Raw genomic sequence first — 26,223 nt, 5'->3', positions numbered from 1 at the left:
CTGCCGGATAAATCCTAACATATGCCCTAATATCTGGGGATTTTTTGACATTTAAATGGAAAATGTAAGTTCCCAAATTAAAACATTTAAAAAATGTTAAGGTCCCTGTTCTTAAAACTCTAGGTAAATTCTGATGCCAAAAGAGATGCATAATTCTTTCGTATGGGTTTCTTTGAGAGACTCCTGCACAGGTCAGATCGAGGAAACTTCTTTTCCATCTACCACCTCCCATAAAACCTGATCGCTCCGGGGGGACACCGCACACACGACGGCATCCACCTGCAGGATGGCATCACGGACTCGTGGATGGACCATCGAGCCCGGTAGTAAGCCCGGAACTGCCAAGTCACCGCCGACTAACGTGCGAAACCTCTTTCCCAACGCATAGCTCAACTGTTGCAGTGGTCACTGGCGTTTCGGCCCTGCCGCTCGCTGGCGGTTACCGGCGGACGGTCTTTCCCCGTCGCCGCGGAACTGGCCCCACGCCCACAGCCCCGTGCGGGCATCACCCCCGACATACCGTTTCGGGCCGTCCCCTACTCCCAGGGCAGGGCCGAGGGGCAGTGGGGCGAACCCCGGGGCAAGGCTGAAAGCTCCGGTACCCTCCCCGAGCCGCGGCAGGAGCGGCGGGCGGCTCCGGTATCTGAGGCGGATTTAACCTTTCCCGCGCGGGGCGGGACAGGGCGGCCCGCCGGGGGCGCGCGCCGGCGATGGGGCGGGCGGCGAGCGGCGGGCAGAGGCCGGCGGGGCCGCGGGCGGGAAGGGCTGAGGTGAGGCGGCGCCTCCCGCCGCTGGGATGAGCGCCTCGGCCGCCACCGGCGTCTTCGTCCTCTCCCTCACAGCCATCCCCGTCACGTACCTCTTCAACTGCTTGGCGGCCGTCGGCAGGTGAGGCGGGCGAGGCCGGGAGGGGAGCAGGGCGGGCGGCGGGGCTGACAGAGGTGCCGGTGGTCAGGGGAGCCCGGTGGGGTATTTTTAGCGGCGGCTAAGGAGAGGGCAGCTGCGGCCGCTGGGCTGAGCGGCACGGGGCGAGAGGCGGAGCAGGGCAGAGAAGAGCGAGGGTCGGGCCTCGCCGCGGGCAGCTGGGCGCCGGCAGGGAGCCACTCGAGTGGAAGATGGAGACCCACTCCCGGGACCTCTTACGGACCCGTGCCGAGATGCAACCGGGGAGACGTGAGTGGGAGCCTGGCTCGGGAGCCCAGCGTGACCGCTCCGCCCAGAACCCTTAAAACAGTCGGTTTCGCATCACCTGAAGCGTGTCCCGGGGTACCCAGAGCTCGGGTCACCGCCACTCCCGTACGCGACTCGCCGACGGGGTCGGCTCGTGACGCCGAAAGGACAAACGAGCCCGGAAGGTATCGCCTGGCTCCGCACCGTGCCCTGAATCTCGGGGCAGAGGGCGCGGAAGGCTGTTGAGGGGCTCGGCGGCTTCTTTCTGGCTCTCCTATCAGGGCGATAGGGGAAATCCCATTCTGCTTAAAAATGAAGGGAAGAACGCACCGGCCTCTGAGACCTCCCGAGCCGCACGCTTCAGGGCACCGCCTGAGACGCGCCGGCTTTAACCGAAAATGTCCATATGCGCTCGCTCTGCCATAAAAAAAAAACAAACCAAAATAAACCGCAGATCTGGAAAAGAGGGGTCTTTCTTCGTGGAAAAACAATGTACTTAATGGTCCGTGTGGTATTTTGTGACACCACAGCCCGGGATGTTTTGCAGCTTTGCTGCAGAAATACTGACTTAGTGTTTTTAATGCTTTGCTGCATCTGTTCCTTCCTCATTTTTGTCCTTCTGGACAATAACTTAATTTTGTCTTTCTCATTGGCCAGTAACTTAATTTTGTCTTTCTCATTGCTAGAAAAATGCCAAATAACACATGCTGACTTCCTTGAGTCATTGCTAATATTTATTTCAAACTGATAGACTGCAGTGAAGTCACTGCAACATTAACAGCTGTAATGGTATGAAGAAATTCATCACTGGGAAAACAGACTAGCGGAAAATTCAAAACATAAAATAAATCAACAAGCTAGTACTGCTCATCCTGGCTCAGATATTATCTGTGTATATATTCTGAAATATTTCATCTTGCAATTTTTTTGCAATAATTTTAAGTCAAGTTCCAGTAAGTCTGAAATTGTCACAGCAGTATTATTTGCTTGGACACAATTTGTTTTCTTGACACACTATGTGGTATCATGTATAAAATCATGAGCCAAATAATTTCAGCTCATGCCTCTGAGCTTTACCTAACTTTCCCCTCCTTTTTTCTTTTTGCCCCATGCACAAGCACAAAAGTGAACACTGAAAAGGAAAGTCTGTCTTAAAGAGAACTAAATAAAATTTACACACTTTCAAACTAAGTTTTAAAACTTGCATTTTCTTGAGGATTAGACAAATTTGCTTTATGCTGAATATTTCTGTGCTTTCCTCCAATACCACTTTACATGTGCTACCATTATAGCCCCATCTTCTGAGTGAAGGTCTTTCTTGACAGAGCCCACCTGCAGTGATTACTGACACCCCCCCCCAAAATGACCCTGTCTTATAGGGCTGGAGAGAGCTTTGGTAGCACTTCCATAACTAGAAATGAAACCTGTATCGATCATGGATGCTTCACACTGCTATTTCTATTCTGTGGGATTGATGTGTTTTATTTGTGAATGTGTAGTTTCCTGAGTGGATAATTTATTGCTGAGGTCAGATTAAATGTCCCTAATGATCTGTTTTGGCCTTGAAAACTGTTTGTGACTTTCACCTCTCCTTGGCCCTTAAAGTTTCCCACCATTTTTCATACTAGTATGCAAACTGATTTTATTTGGACAAATCTAGGCTCCCAAATATGTTGCTTATCTAGCTGGTTTTGTATTTTCTCTCTCTCTCTTTCTTTAATGATCACAGAAATTCTGCAAAAGTGTAAAATTATTACTATAACAGTCTATGCATTGGACTTGGAAAATGGTAATTTAAAGTATTAGAAGTTTGTGCATTTGAGGATAGCTGACAAGAAAAGCTGAAGAAGCAAAACTCTGTTTTCTCTGTCTTTCTTTTAAATTATTTTTCTTTTTAATACTGTTACAGTTCCTGGGCAATTGTTGCAGTCGGATTGCTGGTCCTGCTTTTTATTGCTCTGCTGGCTCGTCTTCTTGTCAAAAGAAAACCACCAAAAGACCCTCTTTTTTATGGTATGTCTTTGTAATAATGAAGCTAAATTCTGAACATGTTCTGTTATTTCAGATTAAACATTTAAGGCATGGCTTCAGAACCCAGTCCGGTGAGGTGCTAAAGACCCAAGAAAGAAGGAAAGTCTGTGGGGAAAATGAGGAAAAAATAATACTTCTTCAGAAAATTGTTATTCTCCTCAATGAAGTCATCCAGCTTAGGGACAACCACACCGCCTGTGTGAAAAGGATAAATAACACCCTGGTTGGGCTGTGACAGTGTTTGGAATGTGGTCATACCCCCTCTGTTAGGATCCTGCTTGTATTAGCACTTAGGCACCACAGTAGACCTCTCATGCATATCTCATCTGGGATTTTTCGCTCTTTTGGATTAATGGCCTCCATGGCTTGGTTGTTCCTATGACTGAATTCCTTGATTCCACCATTTTTACTTGGCTTCTGTGTTGACTCACTTTTATGATATACAAGAAAGTTTAAACCACCCCAGCTTACTGGCTCAGGCTGTCTGCAGACTCAGGCAAACATTTCTGTATTGATACTTTGCCATAAAAGAATAGAGGTATAATTACCTTTTAAAAGTAAACCTTAAATCTAGGTTACCTTACAGCAAAAATCTAGAAGAAGAAACACTGCTGTTTTTTGGAACTTTGCAGGATGGGCCGATAGAGCAGCATACACATCACTTGTATTTGCCCTTTGTCTTCCTCCTCATTACAACTCAAAGGTGTCTGTCCCTGGTGTTCTGCATGAGTTTGTAAACTCTCAGTTCATGCTGAAGGAAAAGGAAATAAATAAGATAAGCTTGCAGCAAATAAATTTCCTGTCTCAAAGGAGTGACTCGCTAACTTGTCAGGTAGATCTCCTATGGACTGACGTGGCTAATGCAGTTTGCCTTGCTCGCTGCCAAAAATGGCAAGTCACATTTCCCTCTCCATCTCCTTTCCAAGAGATGAGTACAGTCAAGATTGTATACTTTGCATGACCAAGATTTTAGAGAGGCTGTGTAGTCTTTTCAGCAGACGCTGGCTTTCCATGGAAGCAGAGCCTACAGCTTTGCAGAATTTCACCTTCCAGGAAAAGCTTCCTAAGAACTTTGTGGACTAACCACTAATTAAAAGTGCCAAGCTATGGGGGAATGTTATGCTGTATTTCAAATATCTGTGACCTCAAAGTGGATGCATCTAGTTCAACAGATCTCTGCCAGACTGAATTTATCAGACTGTGAAGCAATTGTGTGATGCCAAATGTTTATTAATGTGTTATTTTTTTCTCACTTTGCAGTTTATGCTGTATTTGCCTTTACCAGTGTAGTGAATCTAATAATTGGACTGGAACAGGATGGTATTATTGATGGATTCATGACTCATTACTTGAGAGAGGTAAACAATAGTTTTGCTTATAAATGTAAACAAAATCTTTACTATAAATAACTTGGTGTAGTATTTATCACAGAAAAATAGCCATTTACATGTTCAAGGGGATCTTTCTGAGTTTGGTCATTGTCCTGTTTCATTATTGCTGTGGACAGAACCTTCACTGACTTGAAATCACTGATTCACTTGGGAAAAATACCATTCCTTTTGAGCTCCAATATTATTTCACTTAGTTTAAGTAATGCTGTTCTGTATTAACATCTGTGGGAATTGACTAGGCTGTACAGCTTTGTAGAAAGCCATAGAGAGCACTCAGGAGTGGGTGAGGAGGGGATGAGTACTTCAGTTCTCAAATGTGTTACCAAGAAATAAACAAAATTGCTCCTTTATTTTGCCTAATCACTGTAGTAAAAGGAATTAAAGTAGAGTTAAAAAATTGTGATGCCAGATACCCAGTCAGCAGAATCTGTTGGCTGCTGAATATCAACATCCACCAAAAATAGCTCAGTAAGTGCTTGATGTGAAAGTCACTGAAGTCATTGAAAAGATTCCGCGAACCTTAGCATGAAGTGAGTTGGACCTTACAAGGTTATATACTGCCATCAATATCTGCAATACTGCTGTAGATCTCTGGGTTGCTAAATGTATCTTTCTTTTTTGTACCATGTGAAATACATCTTGATTTTGTAGCTTTTGTCACTAAAATATGGAAAAGCAATCTTTTCATAACGTAGCACAATAATTCTGGCAGTCATATGTAACTGTTTCTCTTCCTTATTGCATCCTGTTTTGAAACTGTAGAACTGATTTAATTATACATGACCCTATCTAAAGCAAGGTTGTGCTTGGAAACATGTATTGTCAGTCAAAAAACTGTAGCTCTGAATGGAAAGAACATCTACTACTTTTCTGAAATGACTTCCTGCTGTTCTTTATTAATTATTTGTTATTATTCCTCTAATTATGGTATCTTTTTCAAAATAAATGTTCCATAGGGTGAACCCTATCTGAACACTGCCTATGGCCATGTGATCTGCTATTGGGATGGCTCTGCTCATTATCTGATGTATCTGTTGATGGTGGCAGCTATTGCATGGGAGTGAGTAGTTTTGCTTTGTGTACTGTTTACTTGGCTTGCATTCTCACATAACCTATGCAGTATTCAGAGTTTTTTTCAGGAATGTTTCATGTCTTAGGCCAAAGCCACACAATTCAAATGTCTGTCATTACTTTCAGAAATTGTACCCTCACCAAGTTACCCTTTCTCTCAGCTGAATAAACCCAGCAAATGCATTGAGTTGTAGTCTGTCTTGTCACTCTGCAGCAGAGAATACAGCCTATGTGCATGCTGTGTGTTAATTAGAAGGAAAGCTTAAAGGAGATGCATGTCAAAAGCACATGTGAAAACCCCCATTTTTTTCCTCCCCAAGTAACATATTTTCTATTAGCATGATAATGAGCGCTCATCCATGTTAGAGAGTATCATGCAGCTTAAGAGAAAATGGTTATTTCTAAAGATTAGTTTTTTCTTGCTGTTGAATAAATAGTTTGAGAAAACAAGTACTTAAATTCCAGAGGTTAATGTACCCACTGCTGGTAGATGTATCGCCAGAATTAAGTATGTATTAATTACTAATTCCTCTCTGTTGTTGTACAACCTGTAATGTGCAAAATCATGCAGTCAGCCTTCAGAGGAGTGAAACCTAACAGCAAAACACTGAGTGTGCACAAATCCTGTACTGTTCATGTGAGAACCTTCTTACACATTAATGAATGCAGGATTTCTGGGGCAAGAATCCACGACTGACTTGTAGTACAGATTTAAAACTGTTACTTACTATGACATGGCAGTTAGTATAATACTTGAGAGTGATTTGGGGTAGGGGATTTTTAGGGATTTTTAGTGCAATAATTACATCTTGGTTTGTTTTTTGTTTTTGTTTTTAAACAGACAAAGCTATAGATCCATTGGCCTCTACTGGCTAGGTTCCATTATCATGAGCATCATTGTCTTTATGCCTGGAAATATTGTGGGTAAGGATGCAATTTATATGACTGACTTTTTCCTGTGAAGCATTTCCTAAATTCAGTATAAGGCTACCTATATCTTATTGCAGTATTGATTCTTTCCTGTAACAATATGAAAGAAGAATTTTAGAAATATCAGAAAAGAGATAACAAGATATTTCAGAATATAAATATGAAGAAGAGAAGATGGAGACTAGGAAAACTAAAAACCCTTTCAATTTACATTTCTGTCAAGGGGGGAAAAGAAAAGTATTGTCTTCTGTTATACCCATGAGTTCATCCAAACTAGGTTTAATTTGAACAATGAGACAATAACTGTCTCTTGGTATCATTAAAATATCAGTCTTACTTTGCATAAAATTTCCAATTTACTTAGTAGTCTGACTTTCAAACACTCTACAAAGGGCATCTAAATCACCTTCAAAAGTGCAATCTGGGAGTTACTGTATTTTCAAAATAAATTTAACATTGCTAGATTTCTGACATAAAGTGGTGCATAACTGTGTTGCTGGAGGCTGAGAACTGTAATAAAAATTTCTACACCATTATTACTGGCAGGTGGAAATGAAAGATTTCCTTTTTAACAAAGCTTAAATTGATGCAAAGTTGACAAGTGTTCAACTGAGAAAAATCTTCATGTGTCCAAGTCCCGTAGTCAGCTTGCCCTGGCCCTATTTTTTATAACAAGAGGAGGAATATTCATAGCACAGCCTGGGCCAGTCTAGTTCTCTCCTTTGTAGATATACACACACCACAGAGAAAAGAGTCAGATTTAATGAGATAATATCTCTTCCTCTTTCCTCTAGGGAAGGCTGAGAAAATTGTTCTCAAGAGCATGCCTCCTGCCTTCCTTTCTGACAACACAAGTAGCTAGTGTAAAAGATGCAGATTTTCCTGACTTACCTGGGCTGAGGATAGGTCTCTGAATTTGTGTTTTGTACTCAAATAAGCCTGGAGAGAAATCAGGACTTTCTGAAAACTAATTTTAACTCAGATCTTAAAAAGTGTATACATTTCTTTCTTCCCCATTTTTAAAGACCATTGTGTCTATTTGAAGCAGGTTCCATTAAGAGAGTTCAAAGTTACCCATCCTGTAGGATTGCCTACTGCAGATAGAGGTGGCTTCCTGTCCTCTGATAAAACCCCTAATTTCTGAAATGGTTTCCTGTCTGATAGGATCTCTGCCACCTGTGAGTCTACCACTACTGAGCACATGATTTTCCACAAGATTTGTGTTCTGCTTTAACAGTGATTTCTAATGTTTTATGTTTGCATTACCAGAGCTGCTTCGGGTTTAATATTACATGGGATACTTTTTAACTCTTTTGCAACACAGCTTCCAAATTCCCATACATCTTATAATTATTTTAAACAGGTAAATATGGAACAAAATTGTGCCCTGCTTTTTTCTTGAGCATACCATATATTTGCCTTCCCATATGGGCTGGGTTCCGGATTTACAACCAACCTTCGGCGCCTTGCGACGCTCCAGTCAAGGTAAATTATTGTCTTTAAGTGCTGGCTACTGTTAAGAAGGCTGAAATAGGCTTTGCTGTTTCTACTGAGCTTTATAGGTCCCTTGGTGAGCATGGAATGTCCTGTGACTGTTCACTGTTACGACAATGGAGGCTGGGCTGTGTAGACACTGTAAAAGTATCTATACTGCAGGACTATTTTGTTGTGGTGGGATAAAGAAAAGGCACAAGAATCTCACATTTAAAGAACCCATTTCTAGGTGTAATTGTATTACTACCCTCTATCTCGTTTCTGACTGTTCCAGTTTCTTAGCTGATGGAAATATTGGCGTGTACCAGCTTCACAAAGCACCACAAAGTCCTTACAGAAGATCTGCAGGAAAATATTCTTATAGATTTAATGTAATTTAACATTTTTTAAATGTCTTTTCTGCAATATTTGATTGTACATGTCAGACATTATACATTAATTGATATGAAGATTTACACACTTAAGAAAAATAAAATCAATCTGCAAAACTAATGTTTAGTTAAAACTCCTTAGGGCTTTGTCTTTGAATGTAAGAGTTGGGCTGTAATAAGATTAACTGAGTCATCAAAAAGTGTAACAATAATTTCTGCACTCTTTTAATTTAAAAAAAAAAAAAAGAAATATTTTAAATGTGCCTGCAGCATAAAGCACAGAACACATCTTTAACTCCTCATTGCTATAAACAAGCCAGTTTATTGCCACAGCACACCATATCACTTGTAAATAATATAATCAATATTTTTGCATCACAAGCTCCTAGGTCTCAGTCAGGCTCATTCTGTAACTGATAACATTAACACAGGTGAAGGAGTTGATTCCCATCCCATAGCTAACAGGCAGTCAGCGTGCAGGTGGTGTAGCCTATACATAGAATAGCAGCAGGTGATGTGCTGACAGATTTTCCCAGAAATGTATGAAAGATAACCTTCAGCTATTCATCTGTGATTCTTCAGTTGGAAAGAGAGGTACAGACAGATGTTAGTACCTCCTGAAGTTTGAAGAATGGCTACAGAATTGCCACTTCCAGGGCAAATCACTATGAAAGCAAACTGTGAGGGACTTCAGGTGCCAAGCCCTCTCCTACCCTCAGCACACATATATAGGAAGCCACATGTCCCATCCCAAAGCAGTTTGAGCTGATTTACTTAAAGGCATCACTAATTCTGGACAGAAACACATCTGTCAGAGCAATCAGGATAGAGAAGTTCAGCGCAGGTAAAGGTAGTAATGGCCATTTTTGCCCTGTATACATCATGTATACAGAAACATTCAGGTTGGAAAAGACCCTAAGGATCACCAAGCCCAACTGATAATCCTACTCTACAAGGTTCATGTCTAAACTATATTGTCAAGCACCACATCCAAATGACCTTTAAACACATCCAAGGTTGGTGACTCAACCACCTCCCTGGACAGCACATTCCAATGCCTGACCACTCTTTCCCTGAAAGAATTTTTCCTAATGTCCAGTCTAAACCTACCCAGTTAGAACAAGAGGGAATGGCCTCAAGCTGCATTACTAATTACCTGTGAGAAGAGACCAGCACCAGCCTCTCCACAACATCCTTTCAGGTAGTTGTAGACAGCAATGAGGTCTCCCCTCAGCCTCCTCTTTTTCAAACTAACCATCCCCAGCTCCTTCGGTCACTCTTCATAAGATTTATCCTCCAGGCCCTTCCCCAGCTTCATTGCCCTCTGCTGCACTGGCTCCAGCACCTCGACTTCTCTTTGGTATTGAGGTGCCCATAACTGAACACAATACCCAAGGTGTGGCCTCACCAGAGCTGAGAACAAGGGGGAAATCACCTCCCTACTCCTGCTGGAGTGGGAGAACACCCTTTGGATGGAGGTCCCAGTTTGTTTTCCTACTACTGAGAACACCACTGAAACGTCTGTTACAGAAAATATTTGATGAACTGCTTATTTGCTGAAATTTAGCCATGTTTCCTATGCTTACCAGGAGCTAAACTGCTTAGCTGGGTTTGATACTGCACTTTGGTGTATTTTGCAGGAAAACTTAGGGGTTTAATTCTGTTTCGAAAAGAGAGTGCATAGAAAGCTGGCAATCTGAAAATGTAACACTGCACTTTGTAGTGAATCCTTTTGTGTAGAGTTAAACTTGCTTGCTCAGAAAGTCATAGGAACAAGCCTTGGTTCCTTTCACTGGTGCCTCCTACCCTTACTAAGTAGTTCCCCTTTTTTAGAAGTAATTTTTTACCTTCACACCTAATTTATGCTCCATATCCCAAATATCTGGGCTCAATAACTTTATACATTTAAATTCCTTATGATTTTTTTCTCAATTTGTTAAGTTTCCAGGAAATAATTGTGTGTAATGCAACTTCTCAGTTAGCTAATCATTGTAAGTCCTGGGAATACTTAGCTCTTTTTCCACAGATCCCTTGCAATTTAGCTGTAAAACTGAACTTTTTTTTAGCTATCCTTATCAGAGTTGGTATTAAAAGATGTAGGAAGAAAATAGTGCAAGTATGTAGAAAAAGACATACATGAAAGCAACAGAAGCAAGGTATATTCTGTTGGCCAAGGTATTCACTGCTAGAATATTATAAACCAGGTAGTTTAAGAATAAAATCACTGTGAGGACAGAGAAGAGGTAATCAAGTTTTGGATCCTGAGGATCTTTCCCAACCTGAAGGATTCTATGATTCCTAACAGAAGTGGATTCATGGGAGGGGAATGGAGCTATGCCCTCCTCTAGAAGCAAACCAAGCTGTGCTGCAGTGTTTAGAAAGCTCAGCAGGTTTATCTATCTACAGGTGGAGCAGCTCAGGAAAGTTTAATGTAATGTGAAATCCATTAAGGATTCATGTGCAAACCTGAATTTATGTGCATTAATTCTGTTAATGGACTGACTTCTATGGACTGCACACAAGAATATTCTAATCCTTTACAACTGATCATGTAAGGAGCCTCTTAGAAGTTGTGGAGAAGAGCTTTCTCCTGGAAGTGAGAGATTGCAAAGCGTGCCTGAATACTTCCTTACTACACAAAGAAACTGCATGGTTGGTGAGATCTGTGCAGAGTTCAATGCTGCTTTGCAGTAAATGGTAAACCTGTGGCAGGTGATCTCTACTCTGCCAGGGTACTTAACATGCCATTCATTGTAGCATGCATGGATGTGACTTTGCTGTGTAAAAGAAAGGTAAGGCAAAAGTACTGTGTAGCTGAGGTCTGTCAGCAGCTGCATGCTTTCAGATTCTTTGTTATTCCTTCCTCCCTCCCCCCCCCCCCCCCTTTTTTTTTTCTCTTAAGCATTGTATTTTCATTTGTTTGTGTTTCTGTATGCACAGAGAAAAAGAGGTGTGAGTTTTCTGTACCTTGGCAATTCTGCAAACTTGTATTGGACCAAAGGTGATTTTCACCAATATTGGCTTTGTCTCCAGAGCTTCTGAGTACAAAATTCTGTTGTAGCTTTGTGATCACAATGAATACACACATTAATCTAATAGACCTATTGAAAGGAGGAGTGATACATACATTTATATATATCTAAGCTTCATACTTAGACAAAAGTGGAAAGATAATGTATCAACACTCAAGCTCTCCATTGTCCTCAGGAACTCTACGTCTGAAAATGACTTGCAGCTCAGCAGCCATAGGAGGCATTTGTCTTTCATAGGAATACAGACATTCTTTGCAGGTAGTTTATAAACATTCCTACAGTAGTATTTTAAATACTCTGAAGTGATACCATACTGCAGACCTGGTGTCTGTGTTTGAAAAGCAAACAAAAGGTGTCACTTTTTCCTTTTCCCTGAAAATGATCCTATAAAAGAAAAAAATGAAGAGTCTTATGAAAGATTTTATAACAGCCTTATTTTTGTTGATCTGCAATTCAGATCTTGCAGTTCTTACTCAGGAATTGTGCCTGCAAGATCAGTTCTCCTGTTTCAATAACTTCATTGTGAGTATCTTGATCTTGAGTGCTTTTGACTGTGCCTCTACATCCTAATTATTGTTTTGTGCTTTGGAGATAATTCCACCAGTGTATAACAGGAAGGAAATCAGGTTTTTCTTTTGCTGTCTTCATGCCAACACATGGCTAATGAAAAGGAAAAGGAAATGAGTAACACATATAAATGGGGAAGTTTTTCCCACTGAACTACAGAAAGACAGTGTGATGTACTTAGAATTTTGTCTGTGACTACATGGGGCTGAAAATGTACCTCAAATTATTTCCATGGATCTTTTACTAAGCAGAATAGAATAGAATAGACCAGGTTGGAAGAGACCTTCAAGATCATCATGTCCAACCTATTATCCAATCCACCTAATCAACTAAACCATGCAACCAAGCACCAAGCCGTCTTCCATGTTAAATATCTCTATGGCCTTTTCTGCTGTGGGGCGTGAACTTACATCAGCCCTCTGATGCATTGCAGTGGGAGGGGAGTCCTGTTCTGAGCTGATGAACGGAGGTACAGAACAGATGGGATCCAGATGCCAACAAGACCTTCAGTGTCTGTCAGAGCATCAATAGTACACAGTGATAAAAGAATGAAAGGAGCATTTTCTAGATGCTCCATAGGCACACACATTACATTCTCCAGGTCTGCATTACGTGTTGTATTATTTGCTCACTGAACTCTGCAGAGAACTCAGCTGGCCACAGAAAAGCTTTTATTTTATTCCAGTGGTATTCCATTAATTTCAGTAGTGTCACAGAGTGATGAAAAACATCACTCATTGTTAATAATGAGGTGAACCTTCACTTTGTTGCCCCTCCAAATACTCCTTATGTAAAGTGTGTTAGATTCAACTTCAACTATTTGAGACAAACCTACATTTCCAAAGGTTCTTACATAGGGACACTGAGGAAAATTAATTCAGATGCAGAGTTAGTGATCACTTGATTTAGGTTGCTTTGAAAGTAATCCAATCTGTATTGCAGTGGCTTTAGTTGGATCCATCTATTTCTAGACTATTCAGAGTCATTTTCCTCACTGTATCCTGTAAAGTCTGAAGTCATCCTTTTAGCTGTGGAAAACTTTCTGTCTGTGAGATAAGTGGATCAACAGGGTAATGTAACTAACTGCATCTATCAGAATGTTTCATCACTTTGCCCTTCTGGTAGTGACTGATTTGGTATTAAATACAGGTCATGTGGAACTAGAATGTACTTAGTCAACATTGTGTGTTGCAGGCGGTTCAGGAGGTCCAGAAGAAAGGACTCTTAAGACGACCAATCGATTTAATGTTAGCTGCGTACCTCATTCTAGCAACGGGGTTTTGCATATTTAGGGGCATGGTAAGTTGAAGATATTTCAATATTCTGACCTCTAATTCTCAGTCAAACTTTGAAATCATTGTGCCTGTGTCAGAAAGCACGTACATTTTAGTCTAGGGAAATCCTGTGACTTTCAGGGTTGAAATAGGCCTTGGATTGAAAAAAAGGACAAATTTATTCTTCATGATACTTAGCGGCACGTTGCTTCTCCATTTTGCTCTGTGTAAAGCATGTTTTTCAAAAGGAAGTGCACAATCACAAGGGTAACCAGCATCCCATGCAGATAAACATGATTTAAAACTGTTTTCATTGGTCTGGTGCTATATTTATGGCCAAGAACACAGGGACACACTAAGTTAAATCTGTATTTGTGTGCTTCTAAACAGAGGGGCACATATATAGAAAGCCAAGTTAATTTACACTGCATGGGACAGCAGAGAACATTGCCACTGGAAAATAACAAACCAAACCAAAAATACAACAAAAAGACATTTTTTTTCCACATTACCTAAACAAGACATGTTGGCTTCTACTTACCAAGAGCTGATAGCTTTAAAATGTTTGCTTTTTAAGCATAGTTGATTCAATTAAAATGTCTGAGGGAATTAATCAGGACAGAAAATGCTTGATGTAGATAAATCCGGTAGTAGGTAAATCCAGTCCTTTGTCAGCTCCAAAGCATTTTCTGCTTAAGCAGAAGGGAAGTTGTATATCACTCACTGATCAGAGCTCAGATGTTTAGGTGTCTTAGGCAACTGCCTGCTGGCTTGATTTGCAGATCCCTTTCTGTCTACAGCTCAAGCGAGCAGTGATGATAGTATCCAAGCAACATTTTATTTACCTAGCACAGGCTGGCCTTTTGTAGTTCTGCTGCTCACATTACTTTCTCATCTTCTGCTGTTTCTCTGACAACTTGCTTCTCAAAAATATTTTTTTTGTCTAACTTGTCACAGACTGCTTTATTTCTTATAGATCATGCTACCTCAGGGCACCCCTGATGCAAATTAATCAGCTGGTTTACCTGTAATTTCACCATGGGAAGTGTTACTCTCATGGTCTAAAGACTCACTTGGTTCTGCAATCCCACCACTTCATATCTCAGAGGATGTTTTAATTGTTTATTTTGAAAGCTTGTCTGTTTCCTTGTATATTTCCTTCAACAAACAGGAATTGCTTACAGGCAGCAACTGAATATCTTTGTGTAGCCATGATTTTATGAAAAACCTAATAAAACATAATGCATTATAGTCCACTCAGACCTGCTTCTTGGATGCCATGTTGGAAATTAACAGGGAGGAATATCCACTGTTTGTAAACCTTCACATTTCTCCCTCAAAGTCACAAAACACATACACATGAAATTACAACGTGCAAAGCTTCCTGCTCAGTCCTGAAAACTTGGCATTAGTGATGCCTTGCCATAAAACACCTTCAGTGGCAGCTGTTGGCACGGGTTGCTAACTCAGAATAGCATTTTCTCTAGTAGTTTTAAGGGCTACTAGGAAAAGGAAATATTTTTGCAACTGGGTCACTCTTAATATTGTTAGGAACTTTGTTCTTACTATCAAATTCAATAATCTCTCCTTTGCTACTCTCTTTCAAAAATTGTTTTAAGTAACACCTGTCCCTCTGCACTGTTCTCCACTGCTACCTTGCCACAATCCAGCCCTTCTTGGACTACATTTATAGCTTGCTATCCTAAACTCGGGTGCTTAACCTGAAGTTTCCACCGTTTGAGTGGTTTTCCATTGGAAAGCTTATTTGGTGGAATTAAAATCTGTTTATCAGAGCAAATCAGTATCAATTATACTTTTGCTTCAGCATAACCAAGTGACTGAATTCTCTTCCAGTCAAAACCTTTAAAGCAGGCTGTCAGCATCTCCTTTTAACCCTTCTGAGCTGAATTTCAGCTTTTTTAATTGATGATCTGATGGATCACCTTTGCAACAGACTTGGAACAAGCCTCCAGGGTAGCAGTGCAGCAGACCACTAGTGTATTTCTAGGGCTGGTGTCAGCTTAGCTCTTTTGAAAACAGACTCTTTGTTGATGGGAAGTTTTAAAAATTCTTCTTAGATTGCTCTGGATTGCCCTGCTGAACTCTGCCGGTTATATATCCAGCTGCATGAGCCTTACATAAAAGATCCTGCTGCCTATCCTAAGCTTCAGGTAAAGCATTGACTGGGGAGCATGGAGTGTTACCAAGTGATGTGTTAACTGGTGCAAAGATGATGCAATGGGTTTCACAGATGAGAAGATGAGTAAGGGAAGTACTGTTTCAAGGCAAGTTCACTGCTAATTCCTACTTTCTACTACAGCTATTGCAGGGTTCCAGGTCTTCATTGTGATAAACTTGACTTAGACTCAAATCTGTTAGAGTTACCCATTCTAGTTACTCCACCTTCCTTTGATATAGTCCATGAAACAGATCCACATGCTTTTTATGACCATTCCTCAGAGGAGCAAAGTAGACTTTCAGTCTGGATTAACAGGTCAAAAAGGGCTGCAGTATTAGGGAGCATCCTTAGACTCATCTATGCTCCTGTCACCAATGACACATGCCTTGAAGCATGACACTTTTTACAAACCCTATTCACGCAAGCATCGCAGAGAAGGGAACGTTGTGCTTTACAGTCATAGCAGCTGCAAAGCTGCCACTCTTGCAACCCTGGCTGCTGCATGGGGACAGGGCCCCACACGGTGAGAGGCAACAAGCAGAAACCAAGTACCTCTGCTGGACCTGTTCTTTCCAGGAAAGGGTGGCTTGGGTGCATCTCACACCTCTCAGCTGAAAGGGCAGCAGGGACACCCATATTGTTGTGTTGGGCTGAGTTAGGTCAAGCCATGCTTACTGGCATGGTCTCAAGATGGCAAAAGGGTAGGCAAACACATCCTGGAATGAAGTGGATTTGGGTGGAGTAAAATGGCAAGAGTCATCATTATTGTTGGAGGCTTTAGGGTAATTGGATCCACTCAACAGCATTCAGGTGTGAAACCCATTTCTCAGTTAAGACAGAGCTGTAAAAAGGCCTGGGAATCATTGCTGCCAGGAGTGTGGCTTTGAATAGTCTCAACTCCTCAGTCAGCAGATGGCTAATTTTTAAATACATCTCCCTCACACTGCAAAACAACTAACACTTCTGTTTAAAATGCAGATGCTGGCATACATGTTCTACTCTGTGCCATACCATGTGATTGCTCTGTACGGCCTGCTGGTACCTGGTTGTTCCTGGATGCCTGATATAACCCTTATATATGCCGGAGGACTAGCTCAGGTATTTCCTTGCAAAATGTTCGCTCTTGAATTACAAGTTAATAAGCACTGAGCTATGAAATAAACAGGGAGCTCAGGGCTTGATCTTCCCATGCATTGCTTACAGCCTGGTAACTCAGATCACCTTTTGTATCCATAAAAAACTAATTTAAGTGAGTGAAGAATCAAACCTGTTACATGTCTCTGGTGACTTCATGCTTGCTTTAGCAGACTTCTCTCCTGCAGAATCTTTTTATTTGGCTGATTTAAACCTTACTAAGCACTAGGGACTCTTTAGCTGAGACCACAAAGGAAGCCTATCTTAAAGCTGTTAACAGTCGACCACGTAAATAAACCCCAAACACAACAGCACAGTACAATACTTTGTTTCCATTACATCTGTTGGCCAACCAGGCAGTTTGAGAAATACAAATGGAAAAAGTATCAACAAGTCACACAAAATGAACAGCATCAGTTGGTGATATCAGTTGATACGAACACCAGGAACCTCCTGGGCCACAAACCACAGTAACACTGAGATATGATTGTGTTGCTGAAGCCACACTAATGATCACACTTTCTTAACTCATTCTCTTCTGATTCTTTTAAATAAACAACTGGCATTAATTGCTGGATGGTACTGACGCTTACAAGACTGACCAAACCAGGAAAAGTCGACAGGAACCAGCAAATGACTGCTCTTGACATAGAAATGACCATTGAACAGTTGAGACATACTGACAATTGATTTGTTCTGTACATAGGAACTGAAATGTGCTCTGAGCATCCAGACAATGCAGAAAATACACATGTAATCCTGCAACAATAATGGGAGCATAGGGACGCGGCAGCAAGTGTAATTCAAGTACTGCTATGAGACAAACACAGCCCAACACTTTGTTCCTCAGGCCTGAGAGAACAGTCACGGATACAAACTACAACCCAGCTCCACTGTCCAGCAAGGATGAGAGGAGTGACATTTTATTTGTTATTTATCAGCAGTTATCTCAGAGAATGACTTCTTTTTTTTACTAAACAGTTTATGGAGAACCTTGAATTGCCAAATTTTAATCAAAATTCAGAATCTGGCAAACAGTAATGAGGAGGTTCAGATGCTCAAACATCTCATAAATAATATAGATCTGTGTGTGGCCCAAATCTAATCAGAAAAAGACCCACAAGCTGGCTAAACTAGGCAAGACAGGGTCAGTAGCCTCTCTGCTGATAAGGCTATTCAGGTTCATGATCTGTCTAGACAGTCAGGAGAGAAACTACCCCTTCAAAGGTTGTATAGCAGAAGGAAAAGTAAACCAGAAATCAGTGTGCTGACCATCATAATCTTGCAGACTTAGGAAAGAGCTCAGCCTCTAAGATTGGAGATGATTTTGGGTGGGTTGGTTTGGTTTTATTTTTGGGGGGTTTGCTTTGGTTTTGTTTGTTGGGTTTTGTTTTGTTGTTATTTGTGTGTGTGTGGTTGGCTTGTTTGTTTTTCTTTCTTTTAAATGTTTCCCACAGCAAACACTGTTTTCAACAGCACTTTGTACCTTTTAGCTGCATGATTAATGCATGCAATACTTGTTGCTGAAGCCTAGAACCCCTCCCGTTGTCCCTCGTGGTTTGGCTTCAAGATAATGGTGATTTACACATTAGAGGAGAAGGAAAGCTACTGACAACCCAAAGCTACCATTTAAAATTTGTCACTTTCCTCTTTAAACCTTGTCCTAGACACAAGCAAAAGCCATAAGCTGACAAAAACTGATTAAGAGAACTGTGTGTTGCTGCACACCCCTCACATTTTATTCTGATTCAGACCATTTCTTTAAGTTTGGGAGGGGGTTTTTTTGTTTGTTTGTTTTTACTTTAATGTACTGCAGAATGAACTTCAGTCATCCCACATCTGAACATGAATTAATTGATATGACTTGGTGAACTATGAGCAATCTGGAACAAAAGAAATGTGGCAATGAAATGAGGACTTCTATATTATTTTTTGTTTTGGCCATTTTGAGGCACAAAACACATTTCCAGGTTTGTCTACTGCTTTCTTAAGTTAAGACATTGTAACTGGTATATAAAACATGTACTTACTGAAACACATTTTGCTTTTTGTTATTCAGAAAGGTCCAATGAAGGTAAATATCTATCAATGGAAACAGTGGGCACTGCTCCCTGGGAGCGTTCACTGCTCCCACAGATGCAGAACGTGCAGATTTTAGCTCTTTCTATCATTATGAGAGATGCTCTTTTTACATAAACAAGTCTCCAAATCCTGTGTGATGCACCTAAACGAAGAACCTCTAAAAGTGCCCAGCCTTTCACACACAAAGGAAACATTTACTGCTGTTCAGAATTACATATAGCTCTCAGCTTGAATTACTCTGTTACCAGCATCCAGACTCCACACTCAAGTAGTGACCCTTATTAGGCCTTCTGAAGCTTCAGGAAGAAGCTTTTTAAATGTCACATGACTGAAGTACCAGGAGCTTTCGTTACACAAAGAGCTCTATGCACCTGAGAAGGTGTGAATAACCATAGCCCTGCAATCCAAACTGTTGTGTCTCACCCCTTCTCCATAGCCTACTTCCCTGTTCTCTCAGGTGTGGCAAGCTTGTCTCTACTCCTTCTCCATCTAAGTGTTTTCCTTAATCCTTGCAATTTTTGGTGGCAGTGCCTCTAGCCTACAAGAGAACCTAAACCCAAGGAACATGTTTCTAGGTTACTCGCTTCGTAATCTAGTTGATGGCTTTCCTTTGGCTCAGAAGATCTAGGCCAAATCCCTCCACACCAAGTTAGTCTTTGCCTGAATTTAGTTTTAGAAAGAAGGCACAGAGTGAAAAAAAGACTCCCAACTTTTTTCCAGGCCCTTCTCTGTCCCTAGCTGGAGGGCTTTCTGTACTGCAAGGTAAGAAATATTGGAAGTACTGCCTAAGACTAGGTTACAGGCAAAAAAAAAAGAAAGTAAAAACAAGTAATAACCAAACCTAAGCTATTTGATACAGGCAAGAATCTTCATGAGTAGCAGGCATATACAAATTGCAGTTGTCAAGGTCAGTAGTGCCATGTCCAGCACCAGGCAGCTTCCAGTTGCTGTGGGACAGCCTGATCAGCAGACTGGCAGAGGCTCCAAGGTTAACAAAGGCTGCATGTTAAGGCTACCTTCAAAGTTTTTGGTTGATTTCTCAGCTGAGGTTTAGGGGTTTGATCTTCAAAATTGTCCACCATGAGAGGGTTCAGTAACAGAAAGCACCAAGTAAATGGCTTAGTTGCTGAGAGGACCTGATCACAGCAAAGTAACACAACAGACTCTGGCTGCTTTCACCACAGTGACAGCCTCCTGCACAACAGGCACAGAGATGTGCAGGAACTAACAGCTCTAATCTTATTGCTTAAAATGATGGACTTGGTACGAGTCTGCCTGGCACTTGAGAGAAAAGCAGGACTGGACTGTTGCAGAAGTAGAATACAGTCGTGAAAAGGAAACACATGAAATTTAGAACAACTTCCACGCAGGCAAATAAAATGTTCTGTAAAAAACCCAGGTGACTGTAATCAAAGGGAAAAGCCATGTCTTATGTTGAAAAACAAGTCTAATAAACAATGATTTCATTACACAGTGCATCATTAGCTAGTAAAAATCTTCATGGCCTATAAATAGAACAAAATGTTTCTCCTCTTTCTTTTTATAATGCTCAAAGATCACCACAGTGCTGCTACTCATGTAAGAGACAAGGCCACACAAGGCTTACATCTTTGGAGGCATGTAGGAAACTGGGAGAACTGTATCTCTCAGATGCAGAGCCTTACATCTCTTGTTGACAAGGTTTACTTCAACTTATTATGAATTTTCTATCAACTTACAGTGACAGACCACTGGCCACTCTTAAGAGACATGCAGGGCTTACAGTCCTCCACAGAGAAGTTCATAGCTTAGCATCTTGTTCACCCCAAGAGGCTCTAAAATACTGCCAGGAAGCTGTTAGTGCCTAGGTGAACATCAGACAGACCCAAACCTCCTACCTTATGCCTGATGGTGGCTGGTTCTCTGCTTGGGAAATGGCTGCTTCACAGAACAGGAGAACTTCACTGCTGAGCTCTAATGCTCCAGCTGCCTGGGCTGAGATGGCTCCCAAGGCAAGGAAAGGTAGCAGAGATCTGAGCAAGACCACCCAGGTGCCAAAGATAGTTCCTGCCTGAGACAGGTGAGAATAGGCTTTGAGACAGAGGCTGATATAAAAAAGGCTACTGATAGCATGCTCCTGAACGTGTTTACTGTGCAATAGTTATTTACAGAAGCATGTTAAGTGGTGCTCTGCTGAAGTGTTTGTATTTGATTTCTTTAATTATTCCACTTCCTGACTCAGGTTTGCTAGATCAGCTGTCCCTGTTCAGAGCAGGTTATTAGAATCACCTGAAAACCAATTCCCTTTTCTGTTCTGATGGATAGTTCCAGCCTAACCTTTTGCTAGAGGGGTGTATATTAAGGCACCTGCCCTGTATTTCACTTTCTACTTTGCTAAGTGAGCAAATGTGTGTTTTTTGGGAGTCCAGCTCCTGCTGAAGCCAGAACAGTGGACATGATCTGGCCATAGTTACTAAAATCCTGGTGGCCTTTTCTCAAGGTCTGCTCAAGATCAAATTGATGGTTAGCTTCTCAGAGCTCCTCCCCTACTGACTTACTAAATAATAACAAAACACTGGATGCACAATAGTTAATGAGCTGTGGCTTGAAATAGCAGGTAACAGATGGAGACAAAAGACAGCAACTATCCTGGTGCTTCTATCTTTAAGTGTCTTGTTTATGCTAAAAATATGTCTCAGCCCAGTGCTCTTGGCTTTGCATATAACCTCCACTCTAAACTTAACCTTCAGAACCACCCCCAGCCCAAAAGCCAAATATTGCAGATGTTTTCTGAAACTGTCGTGAGCTGTGGGGTCAGAATCTGGAAGACTGGGTAACTTCCAAGATTTTACTTTCTAACTGTTCAGAGTGTGTGTCTGTCTGCTTCCTGTCGATGCTAACTCCAGCATTCCCAGCTAGGTGGGTGTGAGTCCTACCCCCACTGCTGGGCTGAGGCTTATTGAGTGCAGATCTCTACTGGTGGTGCACACTGCAGTAGCCATTCGCCTGGGGCAGGATCACTGACCCTGTTGTATGAATAGTCAACTATAAACCAAGGGTGAAATCCTAGACCTGGTGTAAAGATCAGTGCCAACATGTGCATAAAGCAAACCTACCATGCCACTGATGGTTCTCTTTCTGCTTCTTGTACCAAGATACTAATGATCTCAGTTTAGACTGTATTTTTATACCACTGTGCAAAAGTATGATGGATAGTTCTGGAATGGAAGGGCTGGCTTGGCAGATGCCACTGGAGATGCATACTTGCATGCAGATTATGCTGTCTTTCCAAAATACACATCGACTTTACCTTTTTTTTTTTAATATCTACATTATATGCACACCACAGGCTCAGTTCTCCCACATTGGTGCTTCTCTTCATGCTCGAACTCCTTACATCTACAGAGTCCCTGAAGAAGCAAAACAGTTTTTCCTGGTATTGAACATAATGTATGGGATTCTCCCCCAGCTGCTGGCTTACAGGTGTGTCAACAAGCCAGAGTTTTTTATGAAAACAAAACAAGAAGAAAAACCAGAATAGCGCAACTGTGTGCAGCTCCTCCTCCTGGCGGTGTTTGTAATTGAGTTGGGATGTAACTGAACTGTTCAGCTGGAAGCCAGATGAAGCGTGTAAGATGTGTAAGAGCGCAGAGTTGTGTCAAGTTGCATGGGCTGTTCTGTTTATCCTACTCCAAAAGGGAAAATAAAGACGACTGCCTTCAGTACCGCTTCTCACCGTCTGACTTTGCGCTGCAGCGAGTCGCTAGTTCCCAAAGCTATTTTTAAGCAAGCTGCTTTGACAGTCTGAGAAATACTGCACAAAGTTAAACCATAATAATGATGTCACTGTTTAGCCTTCACACACTGAGGAGTATCAGTGCTAGCAAATACACAGCTACTGTAGAAGGTGAAGGTCAACATTTGGAAGTGTGAGAAATTACCATACATAACTCTGTCACATGCACATGTTTTATTTGTCAAAAGTATGTCTTGTGGGTCAGCCTCGTTAAAAATCCCAAGAAATCTTTTAAGAAGCAATCAACTCTTACGGTAAGACTCCAGAGAGGATAAGCAAATCATAGAGTTTAGTTAATTCTTTAAAGGATTCACTGCTGCAAGGACTGCTCATCCGCTTGAAGTTAAGCATGTGCTTACGAGCACTTCTGAAGTGGGCATGGAGGGCTCATTACCTTGAAGAACTGGGTCTTACACCATAGCATGTGTTTCCAGAGAGGAGGAGGGGTTTTGGCCCTGTTCTTCTCCACAGCTACTTTGAGTAGCAGCAAATACAGCAACCTGGGTTTGTGTAGCTTCTGTTGCTGTTTGCAGTTACAGTATTTCTTATGCCTTGGACGTTTATTTATACTAAAAGCAGTAGCTCAGTGCCTTTCTCACAGATCAGCGTAGCTGATACACTTGAACTGGAAACACCTTCTTTCGGCATGTTGACTTGGGGTGTTTGGGTTTAGAGAAACTGAATTTTCTTTTTAAACCTAATCAGGAACAAGAGAGCATCAGCTGATGTGCAAGTGCGTTGCACTCTGCACAGGGACACTTTCAGAGCAATTCATGCTTTAACGCTCTCCTGTTGAACACTGAGCAGTGCTCAGAGGAGTGAACCAGGGTTTTATACCTCCAGCCAAAGGGGCAGGTCCAAAATAACCACAGCACACCTCAGGCAACGCTTCTTGGCTAAAAGGACCGTAGCAACAACTCCCTCCAGCCCCCAGCCTCCCTGCTGTTGGCTCCTTCCACATAGGCTACAATTTGAGATGCCTCCACCCCAGTCCATCCTCCCACAGACAATCCCAGAGCCGTTGGGCTGGAGCAGGACACGCTGGCTCCCAAGCAGGTATTTGAGCCTCCAGTGTCACTTGTAACGTTTTCAAAGAAACTTTGAATACATTCAAGGTGAATTTAATAACCTCCTGTTATCCAGAAAAGGCAAAGTACAGAAAAAAATAAAGATCTCACCTGCACTGGTATCTATTTATGGTCAACTCATGTTAACAGAATGTTTTGCTTTAATACTTGACTTACATTAATACCTCACATTATTACACGTATGAAGCCAAATATGACGCTAACTTAGTTGCTTACAACCTCAAACCTTACTCCCAATACACATTCCAATAAATTTATTCTGTAAAAACAATACATTTTTTTTTGTTTCCTTTTTGTTGCCTTTTTTGTTTTTTTGTCGTGGTTTTTTTTTTTTTTCTTAAGTTTTTTTTTTTTACAGCAAACTCATCAACTACAAACCTTGAATACGCAAAAGATGTTCCAAGGACAAGCATAACAAGGATTGATAAAACCAGACTAAATATGTTTTCACAATAAAAGCTGGCATAAAAATAAATAAAAATCTCTATTATCACAATAGCAACAATAATGTACACAGAGTAATGGATTTGGAATGCTTACTTACTAGTCTAGTTCTATTTCCAAAAGGAAAGAAAACCAAACCAACCCAAACAAAAAGGCAGAATGACAGCATCCTTTTTTAAGCCTTTCGGTATTTAAAAGTGATGTTTTTCTTTTGGTTTCCCATAGGGTTCTTATATCACAGTAAGCTTAAAAATGGAAAGCATCCAAATGAACGATTTCAAATTGTGTTGGCGTTGGAAAAAATCCTTGTATTAATCTAAAGAAACACAAAAAGACTTTCACTAACTCCACATATAGGAACTAAGTCAGATAGTGTACATTACATCATGGTTTTGAGAAGTATTAAGAGTATAACTAGCTAGGTACTTCTAAGAAGGAAGGGTATTTTATTACATTATTGAACTTGGCGGTGATCTCAACCGAAGAGAAATTTCTCTTTGATGTCGTAAATTGATCACAAATCAAGCAAGGATGGACATGGGGAAATTTTAAATCATGTTTGTAGGTGAAATCTATCGTAGTACTTGTATGGAGGGGACTCGTTTCTAAGATTTACTGGTTGTTAAAAACCCACCGATTTAGAATGGCATCATTTGGAGTTACACCTTTTCTGTCTGGAAAAGGAATCTAAAGTATGTTCAAGTATGTGATATTTCATAAACCTCAGCCACTGGTAAAGGGCAACTTCATGCAACCGAATAATATGAAAATCAAAAAGTAACCCTTAGAAAAAAGGGTAAAATGTCATTTCTGCAAACACAACAGATAGGAATGTGAATAATGTGCATACAAACTGGGATGCTGTTGATGATACTAATGGACAGATGTGGTGACTCATATCAAATCCAAGAATATTAGACAACCAAACATGTAACCTTCTTGTGTTTTCCCTTAATATTCAGCAGTCATTATGTTGGTTAAGTCTGAAAGAGAGAGAGAAAAAAAGAATCACATTTAATGTAAGAAAAAGTATACTGCAACAAACTTGGTATCTGGAATGCCTTATTCCCACGCTTCAGTCACTGGTACAAGTAACCGCCTGGCCAGCTTGAGCAGAAATTTTTTCCAGAGAAAACTGCTTATGTTACATCCACCAAACACAACACTACAAAATATTAAAGAACACAGTTTAGAAGTTAACGCTTAGGGCTTTATTCAAACAAGCAGCTCCAGCCAGGTATGTGGGTTGATTTTTGTTTTCCCCAATCACTGATTTATGACTCTGGTGGCACACTTCACACAACCCCATTTTGCACTTTCCCACTACACAGACTGGCTGCAGGCCAAAGCTCAGGCACTGCTGCGTCCTGCACGGCTTGCCAGGAGAACACCCTTTGTCCAAACAAATGAACGCTTGGCAAGTCGGACGAAAGAAGAGGTTTTCACAGCTAGCATGTCTGCATGCTGTTTCTGAAAAGGAAACGGTCTGGCTTGGAGTCCAATGTAAGGTGATGACAGAAAAGGAAGAAACTCCCACTTCATGACTGGAATCAAGGTCAGCTCCTGCTTCCACTTACATTAGTGGGAACTGCATCAGGCTGTCCTCATGTGATCGTGGCAAGTGTCTCCAAGACTCAGTTTCTTCATATTAAGCAGACACAGTGAAGCTCACCTACAGGCACAGGCACAGGCACACCCTACTTCTGCCCAGCAGCATGACTACATGACCATCTAATCAAAGCAAGGCATCCCTTTCCTTTGTAAAGGACTCAGAGCACGAATGATGCACACTCTGACAGATGGAAAGAAGCACAGCACACAAAGCAGGATGAGGGAATTAGCACTGTATTTGATGTGATCCCTCAAGAAAACAAAGCAAGGAATAAATGGCAGAGTACAGGTTAAATCCACTGGAGATGTCAGAAGTTTCATCTTATACAAGATTTGGAGAACATGAAGACACTTTTACATCCCTACACTAGCAGCCTGGATGCTAAGCTCTCTTCCCCTCTGGCCCACCATACCTGCTGTGCCTGATGTCATGGCTATAATGCTTCTCTGTCTAAGAGGATAGGAGCCCAGGAGTGCCCAGTTAGCAGTCTGGGATGCCAGTCTGATTGCTGTGCCTCTGAACGAAAGGCTGTGTTTGTTCTCTTCTACGAGGCATCTGCAAACAGTAAGTAATGGAAA

General features: G+C 41.4%; 2 protein-coding genes across 3 annotated transcripts in view; one reads left to right on the top strand and one right to left on the bottom strand.

The window, feature by feature from the left end:
- The first annotated feature begins 726 nt into the window (after nucleotides 1-726).
- Nucleotides 727-24,165, top strand: TM6SF1 (transmembrane 6 superfamily member 1). Of its 2 annotated transcripts, XM_009897282.2 has the most exons (10): nucleotides 727-888; nucleotides 3,080-3,183; nucleotides 4,462-4,559; nucleotides 5,549-5,652; nucleotides 6,505-6,587; nucleotides 7,957-8,078; nucleotides 13,252-13,356; nucleotides 15,410-15,502; nucleotides 16,489-16,608; nucleotides 22,055-24,165. In XM_009897282.2, exons 1-10 carry the CDS (start codon nucleotides 797-799, stop codon nucleotides 22,244-22,246), a joined length of 1,113 nt encoding a protein of 370 aa, XP_009895584.2. In that variant the 5' UTR covers nucleotides 727-796; the 3' UTR covers nucleotides 22,247-24,165. The 2 variants fall into 2 exon arrangements, with proteins under 2 accessions (XP_009895584.2, XP_054025080.1); XM_054169105.1 differs by lacking the exons at nucleotides 7,957-8,078; nucleotides 13,252-13,356; nucleotides 15,410-15,502; nucleotides 22,055-24,165 and having other exon boundaries at nucleotides 16,489-16,605.
- HDGFL3 (HDGF like 3) overlaps nucleotides 23,930-26,223 on the bottom strand; it is a 38,677-nt gene continuing 36,383 nt past the window's right edge. The window contains exon 6 of the mRNA XM_054169106.1: nucleotides 23,930-25,016. Within this exon, the coding sequence (XP_054025081.1) occupies nucleotides 25,011-25,016 (6 nt within the window). The 3' untranslated portion in view covers nucleotides 23,930-25,010. The remainder of the gene's footprint in view (nucleotides 25,017-26,223) is intronic.

The sequence above is a fragment of the Dryobates pubescens genome, chromosome 17 (assembly GCF_014839835.1).
Source record: "Dryobates pubescens isolate bDryPub1 chromosome 17, bDryPub1.pri, whole genome shotgun sequence".
In the NCBI taxonomy this organism is placed as follows: Eukaryota; Metazoa; Chordata; class Aves; order Piciformes; family Picidae; genus Dryobates; species Dryobates pubescens.
This window is presented reverse-complemented; position numbering and strand designations above follow the sequence as displayed.

What these genes read in the sequence shown, in the direction of transcription:
- TM6SF1 (XM_009897282.2), top strand. Translation starts at nt 797, where the DNA reads ATGAGCGCCTCGGCCGCCACCGGCGTCTTCGTCCTCTCCCTCACAGCC. An exon ending in TGACTCATTACTTGAGAGAG is followed by an intron (nt 4,560 to 5,548) that starts GTAAACAATAGT and finishes AATGTTCCATAG; the next exon opens with GGTGAACCCTATCTGAACAC. An exon ending in ATGCCGGAGGACTAGCTCAG is followed by an intron (nt 16,609 to 22,054) that starts GTATTTCCTTGC and finishes TGCACACCACAG; the next exon opens with GCTCAGTTCTCCCACATTGG.